Source organism: Otolemur garnettii, unplaced genomic scaffold, assembly GCF_000181295.1.
Source record: "Otolemur garnettii isolate 467f Iridium unplaced genomic scaffold, OtoGar3 scaffold00275, whole genome shotgun sequence".
Lineage (NCBI taxonomy): Eukaryota > Metazoa > Chordata > Mammalia > Primates > Galagidae > Otolemur > Otolemur garnettii.
The window spans coordinates 486,644-496,728 of NW_003852670.1; the positions used below are offsets into that span (position 1 = coordinate 486,644).

The 10,085-nt window shown below is 57.1% G+C and overlaps 2 protein-coding genes across 2 annotated transcripts in view; one reads left to right on the forward strand and one right to left on the reverse strand.

Annotated features, from left to right (window-relative positions):
• Window positions 1-4,491, reverse strand: part of MMRN2 (multimerin 2) — a 19,916-nt gene extending 15,425 nt beyond the window's left edge. Inside the window, exon 1 of the mRNA XM_003803016.3 lies at window positions 4,208-4,491. Coding sequence (XP_003803064.1) covers window positions 4,208-4,371 — 164 coding nt within the window. The 5' untranslated portion in view covers window positions 4,372-4,491. The remainder of the gene's footprint in view (window positions 1-4,207) is intronic.
• An 808-nt stretch (window positions 4,492-5,299) lies between these two features.
• Window positions 5,300-10,085, forward strand: SNCG (synuclein gamma). The gene is made up of 5 exons (XM_003803017.3): window positions 5,300-5,592; window positions 6,375-6,416; window positions 6,730-6,857; window positions 9,456-9,527; window positions 9,807-10,085. Exons 1-5 carry the CDS (start codon window positions 5,472-5,474, stop codon window positions 9,825-9,827), a joined length of 384 nt encoding a protein of 127 aa, XP_003803065.1. The 5' UTR covers window positions 5,300-5,471; the 3' UTR covers window positions 9,828-10,085.

The following is a 10,085-nucleotide window of genomic DNA, read 5'->3' on the forward strand; positions in this document are numbered from 1 at the left end:
GTGGCAGACACCTGTAGTCCCAGCTACTCGGGAGGCTGAGGCAGGAGGATGACTGGAAGCCTATAGTTTGAGGTTGTTGCCACCATGGCACTGTAGCCAGAGCAACAGAGGGGGCCTCTGTCTCAAAAAAAGAAAAAATCATTTCCATCTGGAAGACAAAATGCAGATGAATAGCAAGAACATTCTGGAAGACAGCAATGAGTGAGGAGTTTCTCTTTTAACTATCAAGACCTACTCCAAAGCCTACTCCAATGGCAAGGGGCATTGGCACAGGGTTTGACAAACCAGTCAACAGGAACAGGGACCAAGAAGAGATCTGTATATCCCCAAAGGATTAGTAAATGGTCAAAAGGGAGTACATCAAGATTGGGACAGAAGAAAGGAAGGAATGTACACTCAACCCTAGAACAGTGAACCCTGAAAGTGCTGGACCCCGCACTCTGGAATCATGGGTGAGATGTCTGCCTGAGCAGACACCTGTCCTGGACCCCTAGAAATTCCTGGAACACGGACTCAGGCCCAGGGAGAGGAACTCTCTAAACCAGTGGTTCTGAATGTGAGGAGAGAGACTATCCCCAAGTATATTGTCCCTACTGACTCGCATCTAGTGAATTGGGGCCAAAGATATTGCTAAACACCCTAAAATACACAGGGCCCCCACCGCACCTCCCCCAACCCCAGGCATTACCCCGTCCAAAATGTCAGTAGTGCGAAGGTTGAGGAATACTTTCTCTAAACAAAGTTGCATTTCTCACACACCCTCTGACCTGCTGCAGAAGGCCTGTGGCTAGGCCTGCCAGGAGTGACTGGGACTTTCCACCTCAAGCTCCTGGAACTGAAAACTGTGCTGCCCACCCTTCCTGCCCTGGAACTTTCTCCTCTGACCTGCCCAAGTTCTTGGGCTCCAGCAGCCACTATTCTTGCCCACTGCCTCCTGGCCCTGGGCAGTCCCTCCCTTGGCAGAGTGCAGGCTGCTGGCCCAGAAGCCCTGGGAACATTCCTGACCTTTGCTTTAGTTTCCTCCAGAGCTTGGCAGCTTCATGCTGGTTCTCAGTGCCTATGTCCCCAGCCCAACTTGCTGAAGTGCCCATTGTTCTCACTGCCTGCTCCCTCTCTGTGCCCTCCTTGGGGAGTCCTGTTGGTGCACCCATCTCCCAATGGTCTTCTGAGGAGCAGGAGTCAGGCCAGAGTTAGTGAAGGGGTCTCTGTCCTGTTTGGGGTGTGCCCATGGCCTGCCCCAGATGGGAGAGTCTGTTGACCCCTTTGGAGCTTCTAGGTGGGACCTGGGAGGCCCTGGACTCTCTGCCCTTCTACTCCCTGAGCCAGGGTAACCTTCAGCCAGGCCCTTCCCCCAGCTCCAGAAACACGGAGAAGCTGTGCCCCTGGGAGTAGAGGAGTGGGGGAGGCAGAGAGAGCCTCTAGCAGGGAAGGGGCCATTAGCCCAGATTTCTGCATAATGGATGTGCTGCTGGCAGCTGCTGCCCCAGGAGCACGTCCATTACGTAAATTGTGTAGAGAGCCTTTTAACAGCCAGTAAAGCCACCTGCAACTGGAAGGAGGGCGTGTTCTCAGCAGCCTTGTTTTCGGTGGCTCTGAATCCAGCCATTAACGTGACTGTCCCAGGGGAGAAACTTGCAGGGCTTTGTCCTTGAGCCAGAAAGGGTCCTTGGCAGAGAAGCCTGAGGCCCAGTCAGCAGCCAGCCCAGAGCCAGGGTTCCCTAGCTCTGGTCCTGGAAGCTTCGGCCTTGCCAGTGGGGCCTCTTCCCTGCTTAAGCCTAGGGCCCTACGCCCTGGCAGCAGGAATGGGTACTGGAGTGCAGTGCGGCCTAGATGCCACAGCCTGGGCTCCACCCTGCTCCTGAGTGACTTGTCTGGGGCTTAACCCCCAGCTGCAGAAATCCCATGTGCTCCTTGTACAAGAACCTGGAGAAGCCTGGAGCTGCTGACGGGGGCCAGCCAGGCTGCTGAGATCAGTACCCCCTATACTACAACCCTCATAGTGGGGATAGGACGAAGGATGCTTGGCGAGGGGCCCCGTTCTGACCCGTCACTTAGGAGTTCTGTGACTCTGGGTGTCACCCCACCCCTCCAAACTGTCACAGCCATGTGGTGACAGCTGGGGCCCAGCGTGGTTCCTACTACAGACATAGCCCTACTGGGGCAGCAAGTCCTGATCTGAGACGGCCCATGCTGGGAAGCATGGGAAGAGAGCCCCTCCTCTTGAACTCTCAGCACTCAGATTGTGGGCTCCCTGGGCTGGGGCTCTTAGGGTCTCCAAGCACCTGAGAAGCAGTTAAACCAGTTGGGTGAGTCCCTCCCTCACCAACCTGGCTGTCCACGGACATAGTCATTCTGCTTATGCTCTTCCTTACTAAGGGTCGTACAGGGTCTGGGTCCAGGGCTCTGAAAACAGGTGTGAGGCTCTGGCAGCCCGGGGCTTGGGTATCACCCGTGCCTAACGGTATCACCACCCCTGCTGCCGTAGGCCGGTTTCCAGGAGCAGACTAGAGCATGCTTCCGCCTCCCCTGACAGGAGCACGGGAAGCAATTAGCCCAGGAAGCGCAGTGCTTCCTTCCTTTCTCACCAGCCCCTCCGGATGCCTGGACAACGTGGGCTTGGCCTGTGGGGACCACAGCTTCTAGGACTGTGGGAAGGAGACCCACAACAGGCAGCAGGCTTGGGACACTTGGGCATTGCTGGACCAGATGTACCAATGCAGACTCCTCTTACGTGGAGACCACCAGGGAATGGCTGAGGGACCCCCAGAGGGCAAACTAGGCCCTGGTCCCTTAGTTCCCAGGGGAACTAAGCCCCCTCCCAACCAAGGGGGTGGGAAAAAAGAGCAGCAACTCCCTCCTCCTTCCCATCCACTTTTCCCAGTGGGAGGAAGGTGGCCCAGAGACTCAGGCAAGGAATTGGTGACTTTGGGGAGAGAAAGCTTGGTCCTTGGTCCTGAAATCAGGGCTGGATGACTGAATTTCCGCCCCCCAAAAAAATCCCCCCATGCCTCCCAGCACTGATTGGGCAAGAGGGGTTTCTCCACGTCAGGCCCCCCTTAGTAAGGGGTGGTGTGCACTTATTCTCTCCCTACTCTGGTCAAATCTGCTACTGGGAAAGCCCCCCAACAAACCTTCACCTGGAAACATGAAGCTGAGAATGTCCCAGACAGATCCATGACCCAACACAATACATCCAGATAGGAGGCTGGGCGAATGTGAGTTGAGCCCCTCACTCCAAATCCATGTAGACAGACTCAGCCAACTAAGTCTGGTGTGTGAGGGAGGTAGGGGTAGCAGGGGTGGGGAGAGGGACTCTGGCGGCTGGGCCGGGCCACCTCTGAGCGCTCCATTCCACGGGTCAAGTATGAGCTGCAGAGTGAGACTCAGATCCTGCTTGGGTTTCCTTAGCTGTGTGACCTTGGGCAAGATGCTCAGCCTCTCTGAGCCTCTGGCTCAGAGGAAAGAGGAGTTAACTGAGATAACACTTGGCGAGGTGCCCAGAGACCAGCTCACTAATGGCACCTGCTGCTACTGCTCTGCTGAGGTTGAAGATGAGACTCTGAGGCCACCACAGACTCTGGGGGGACCTGCAGGCCCAGCACCTTGTCAGCAGGAATGGTCCTGAACCCGGATGTCTAGAGCATTGGAAGATGGTATCCTGGGTTCAGGTCACAAGACCATCCTGCCCCTTCCCAGGAGCTGCTAAGACAGAACCCCCCAGGGCCCGGCTTCCTCTGCATCTGGAAGCAGGGGTCTCTCTCTGCTCACTGCAGGGCAATCAGAGCTGGGACTCCAGGAAGTCAGATCAAAATCCCATCCCAGGGAGTATTTGTCTTCTATGGCTAGGCTGCCTTGCTGGGGTTCAGCTTTCAGAATTGATTTCTTTCGAAGAACAGAAGCCATGACGGGGCCAGCTGGAAACATCTAGGGCCACAGTCCCTTGGCGCCCCATGCTGGGTAATTGATGGCAAGAGCTGTTCCCTCCCTGCCATAGGTCAGACAGGGAACTCCTTGTGGTTCTTAGATGGACCCTGGAGCATCCAGTCTAGGCAGGCTGGAGACAGCCCCTCAAAAGAGAGACCAATTAAGCCTCACAGCAGACCCAGCAAATAGATATTAGCCCATTTCAAAGATGGGGGAGAGAGGCCTGCTCAGGCTGAGCTGGGACTCAGGTCCGGCACCAAGACCTCTGCCAGCGTCCTCTTACCGTCCAATGGGGTTCGTGCCAGTGTCCTCAGCCTCTGCCCTCCAGACGCCAGGTGACCTGGAACTGTGTGGATCAGAGAAACTAGTATCAGGGGCCTGAGCCCAGGCCCCCAGCATCCCCCAGCCAAGGGGCCCCCCAAGGCCAAGCAGCAGAGTCAGGATCATCTTGGTGGTGGGGCAGGCTTAGGCTCAGCCCGGCAAGTGACTCCAGAAACTGCCAGTGACGTCGATTTCAAGTTAAATCTCAGAAGGAAAAGAAAACACCAGGACAACAAAGAGAGGAAGCAGCCCGGGCCAGCCCACGCAGTGGGTCTCATCCGGCCCCTACCCGTCTTGGCCAGCCCCCACAGGGGCCACCAACCATGCAAGCCAGTCCTCATGCCCCAAGAGGACTTGGCTGAGGGACACTCGGGGTGTGGGAGACACTAGGGGTGGCCCCATGGGAACCTGCTCCCTAAGAGCCAAGAGAAGCACATAAGCTCTGAAGTGGGGGTGCAGGAAGCAGTGGTATAGGTCTCAGGGGAACCTACTGCCCTTCCAAACCAAGTGGTGGGCACAACATGCCTCCTCAGCACCTTTCACTGTTGGTCTGTGGGAGCCAGTGGGGGGCGGAGGCTCAGAGAAGGAAAGGAGTTATTCTGGGGTCACACAAGAGGCCAGGGCATGAGGAAGCTTCTCCCACCTCCTCCAAATGGTTTTGTAGAGCTGGGGGTCAGAGGCATCCAGGATGCTGGTGGGTGGCTAGTCAGCCCAGGTCGATCTGGGAAGTTGGCCTCTCTCTACCTGACAGGCCTGCATAGCTTGACCCCTGCCCTACCTGGACAGAGGGGCACCAGCCAGGTGCCTCCCCACACTGTGCCCTTCTCCCCAGGTGTAGCACAGACCAAACTGCCCTCAGTGGAGAGCACCAAGCCAGGGCTCACCATGTAGCTGTGTGGGGCAGCGAATAAAGGAGGGGCAAGATAAGTTAAGATGTGCCCAGCCCCGTCCTGGAGGGCAGAAGCAGGAGGGCAGGGCTGAGCTAACAAGGTTCTCCCCCTCAGCCTTGGGGGAGGTACAGGCAGACCTCTCTCTCTCCTCCCCGCCTGCACCCGGGCTGGCTGGGCTCCAGCTGGCCTCTGCATCAATATTTCATCGCGTCAATAGGAGGCAGCGGCGGGGACAGCCACTGCAGCAGCACTCGCGCCAGCTCCAGCCCGCAGCTTGCAGGGTGAGTTCAGCTCCCATCCTGCCTGCAGCAGCTGAGCCCAGCCCTGCCTACGGTCATGGATGTCTTCAAGAAGGGCTTCTCCATCGCCAAGGAGGGCGTGGTGGGTGCTGTGGAGAAGACCAAGCAGGGGGTGACGGAAGCAGCCGAGAAGACTAAGGAGGGGGTCATGTATGTGGGTGAGTGGGGAATAGTGGGGCGTGGCTGCATGGTGTGGCCTGACAGTGTGTACCTGGTAACCTTGGCCTGACCTTGCTCCCCAGCCCCAGGGAAGCATTTTGGGAGGAGGTGAGGTCCTGGCTGTCAAGGAAGGGTCTCTGGGCCCTGGACCAACCACAGTGCCTGCAGGAGAACAGCAAGAGGGACACTCAGACGGCAGGCACTGCTGGCCACCTGTCTGTGCGTGCACAAAGGCACACCCAGCACACTGGGTTCCCTGGGGGCTGGAGCCCCCAAAGCAGCCCGATGCTCAGGTGGGCTGCCTGCCCTCTCCCAATGGGAGCTGCTGCAGCTAGCAGCCGTACTACAGGTCCCCATACTGCCCAGAGGCAAGGGCTGGACTGGGGAGATGAGACCTGGGTTAAGTGTCCCACCCACCCCATCCCCCCATGGCTCCTTCCAGAGAGGACAAGGCGGCTGATGACTCAGCGCTCAGCCACCCCATCCTGCTGTTGCTTCCTAGACCCGAACCACACCCTGACAGGGTCTGGACCCTGGGTCTAACAAGTGTCCCCCTCAGGCTTGGTCACTCTTGTCCCCGACCCTGTCTTGTCCCCTTCCCATCCATCCACTTCCTCCAGACACAGCAGGAAGTGGCCCTTTGAAGGAGCTGCCCTGGCCAGACACCATCCTTACCCTCTACTGACCCCACACCTGGGGCAGCTGTTCTGTGATGTGTTTGCCCTGACACCCCCAACACCCAGAGGGATGGTTTGGGCTAACACTTCCACTTCCTCCCCAGGAGCCAAGACTAAGGAGGGTGTTGTGCAGAGTGTGACCTCAGGTGAGGACCCCCAGCACCTGGGACATGGAGGGGGGAGCCACAGGACTTCTGCACCCTAGCACGGATGGCCCAAGCCCAGGGTCCTCCTTTACCCCCAACTGGGGACCCAAGTTCTATGGACATAGACCCCTCCAGGCCCTAAGGCTAGACCAGGATGGTCTAGCACTCACCTCCACCAGCATCAGAGCTGCCCTGGAGTCAGCAAGGGGGTAGCCGAGGGTCCCACTAGAGCCAGGGCTCTGAGTGCTGACTTAGGTGGGCCAACCCAGTGGGGAGGGGTCAAGGCCAAGACCAGCCAGAGTTCCCCCTGCAGTGGCTGAGAAGACCAAGGAGCAAGCCAATGCTGTGAGTGAGGCCGTGGTCACCAGCGTCAACACTGTGGCCACCAAGACTGTGGAGGAGGCAGAGAACATCGTGATCAACACCGGGGTGGTGCGCAAGGTGAGCCCCAGCCCTCAAACTGGCCTGTCCTTCCTCTGGCCCAGAGGCCAGCTAGGGTGGGGGACAAATAGGGAAACATATTTAAGGGCTGGATTTGGCTTTGATTTCAACACCCACTGTGTGCTATAGGGTGGGGTGGGTTCTGTGCTTGGCGTTTCACAGCCATTCCCTATGAGGGGGGAGTTAGCGGTCCATTTCATAGACAGGAAAGTGAGACTCAAAACTATGCCCTCTGAGCTGGGTACCGTAGCTCACAGCTATAATCCCAGCACTCTGGGAGGCCTAAGCAGGTGACTTGCTTGAGCTCAGGAATTTGAGACCAGCCTGAGCAAGAGTGAGACCTCCATCTCTACTAAAAATAGAAAAACTAGCTGGGCGTTGTGGCCAGCATCTTTAGTTCCAGCTACTTAGGAGGCGGAGGCAAGAGGATTGCTTGAGCTCAAGAGTTTGAGGTTGTTGTGAGCTATGACATCATGAGCTATGACAGTGTGAGATTCTGTCTTAAAACAAAACAAAAAAACAACTATGCCCTCTGGATTGCTCCCAGCATTTAGGAGATACTATATTTTATAAAAGAAAACAGGGCCCCACACGGTGGCAGGCAGCCTCCCAGGCAGTGGACACCAGGTCAAAGCTGCCAAGTCACCACCATCCCGGTGTCCAGCTTTCCTCCCCAGCCCAGGCCGCCGCCTCCCACCGGGAGCAGCAGGGAAGTAGTGCCCCCTGGTGGTAGGAAGGCAGCACAGCCTGACCCCACCCTCTGCAGCCTCCTTTGTGTAGAGTTCACGTGCTCCCTCCTTGCGTGAGGGTGCATTGTGTGCATGCATGAATGTGCATGTGTGTGCTTGGCCTAGCAGCAGAGAACGGGAGCTGCGACACCCTCCCCAGGGGTGGGTGTCTGCAGGTGAGCTGTCCCAGCACCTGTTACAGGGCAGGCTCCGCTTTAAGCATTTTACCCATATTAGCTCACTTAATCAGCACAAAAATCCCATGAGATAGGGTGTGGAGACAAAGGCCCAAAGAGATTAAGTGCTTTCTGCGGCTAGTCCACATCAACTTGGATTCCTCACAAGTGGCCTATGCCCTGAGAAGCTCTCACTGTAGGTGGTAGCAGGGGCAGGGACAGGGATTCCAACCTGGGGGCAAGGGGATGCTGTTTCCAACTCCAGTATCTGCAACAGGCTCAGGCCACCTGGGCACTGAGAATTCGGGAGAGGGTGGATGGGAGACTGGGGGCACACCCTGCCCCTGACTCTGGGGTGACACCAGGGATCTGCTTCCAGGGTCAGCATAGGGTCACCACATCCTAGGAGTTGTCAGCTGTTACTTCTCCTAGTCTCCACTCTGCCCCTTCCTAGCTGTGTGACCTTGGGAGGCCAAGTAACCTTTCTCGGTCTCTTCTTCCTCATCTGTAAAATGGGGACAAGAGTGTCTGTCCCACTGGGCTAAGTGATGAGGCAAGGACAGGACCCCTATGAATCCTGCCTGGTTTGTGGTGAGAATCCAACAAATTAAGGTGACTATATCATCATCAGGAGGGCCCTGAGAGACCTACTCACAGCAAAAAAGGCCCTGGAGTGGGCTTGCTCAGGCCCTCCTCAAGGAGACTGGAGGACAGCTGACGAACCCATCCAGCTGCCCCAAGAGAGACTCATTTCCTGGTGACACCCAAAATCAAGTCATGCTTCACCCCCAGTGAACCTCAGGAAGATGCAGCACCAAGTATCTGACTGCTCATGCCCTGGCCTCATCACCACCCCGGAGGCAGCAGGGCTAGACCCTTCCCCCTGGAAAGCCTGGCCGACGAGGTCTACCCTGCCTTTTCATGCTGCACTCCAACAAGGAACAGGGTAGTCCTGTGACAACACAGAGGTAGCAGGACCCTCCAGAGGTAGGTGCTGAGATCAGGCTCCAGGCTAATTACCAACCTGGTCCTGCACACCCAGCTGTCATGACCACTCAGGCAAGTGTCTGGTTGGCCTGGAGTGGAAGGGGACAGAAGAAGATGGAGAGTAAGAAAGGCTTGTATGACCCTTGCTAGCCCTGATCAGCCTGAGCCAGAGCCCATCGGGAGGCAGGGAAGGGGACCCATGCTACTAGGGACCCGAGTGGGCCTGCAGCAAGCCTGACTCGATGCCAACAAGCCCTGCTGCTTTGAACTCTGAAGTCTCAGGGTCCCCATGTGAGCATTAATGATACACCCTCCTACAAAGGCTGATTGGGGGCTCAGCAGGGCAAAGGTGTGTGCTCGTGTGACTCCAGAATGCTAAAGGGCTTCAGGGGCCTCTGCCCTCCTCCACCCTCACCTCAGCACCCCATTCTGGCTTCCTCATCAAGGAAGTCCAGCTAGGGGCTGTCTGCATATGGGGATCAGATTGGTGGGTGAAGCTGGGCACCAGGGTACTTGGTACCCCCAGAAGGCCTTGGCAACCAGACTATACCTCTGGTATAGAGCCCCAGCTGTAGTCTGGTTCCACACCTCTGGTTCCGCAGTCCCTCTGCTTATCTTTGAGCCCAGGGTAGATAAGGCCCTGGTCCAGGGAAGCTACGGGTCCCTGCATCCTCCACATGACCTCATGTCCCCTTTGCTCCCTACAGGAGGACTTGAAGCAACCTGCCCCTCCACAGGAAGATGAGGCAGCCAGAGAGGAAGAGGAGATAGCTGAGGAGGTAGGAGATGGGCATGGGGTAACCATGGGGGTTCCTGGGTAGGGGCCCCTTCCCCCACAGATTTGCTGCTTCTCTCCCTGGGTCTGTAGGGGCTTCCTGACCTCTTATGCACTCTCACAGGGCCTGGGGGCAGGGCCAACCCTAAGTCTGAGTGTGAGATCCCCCCATGAATGACCCCTCAGACAGGAGGTACAAATGACAACCTTCCCTAGGTCACTCTGGGTGGCCAGTGAAGGTGGGGGATGTGGAGCTATGTGTGAGGATTCTTCTCTCTCTCAGGCCAAGAGTGGGGGAGACTAAAGGGTTGCAAGTCAGCACAGACACCCAAGGAACACATCTCTGACCTGGACCGAATCCCCTCTTGGCACGAGGAGCGCTGGCCTTGGCGTGTGACCTGCAGCTGCCCACATTCCCCACCCTCGCCTGGCTGTCCAGGCCTATCTGCCCAGACCTGTCTGCCTACATGGCCCTCCCTTAGCCCTTCCTGCCCTCTGGTCCTTCTGACCCCAGAGATGCTGCTGTGAATTCTGTGTGTGTGTGTGTGTGTGTGATTACAAA

Bases quoted from the DNA above. Each gene is read 5' to 3' on its own strand.
- SNCG (XM_003803017.3), top strand. From the start codon at position 5,472: ATGGATGTCTTCAAGAAGGGCTTCTCCATCGCCAAGGAGGGCGTGGTG. The intron at 6,417-6,729 runs GTGAGGACCCCC...TTCCCCCTGCAG, and splicing joins TGTGCAGAGTGTGACCTCAG to TGGCTGAGAAGACCAAGGAG. The intron at 9,528-9,806 runs GTAGGAGATGGG...TCTCTCTCTCAG, and splicing joins AAGAGGAGATAGCTGAGGAG to GCCAAGAGTGGGGGAGACTA.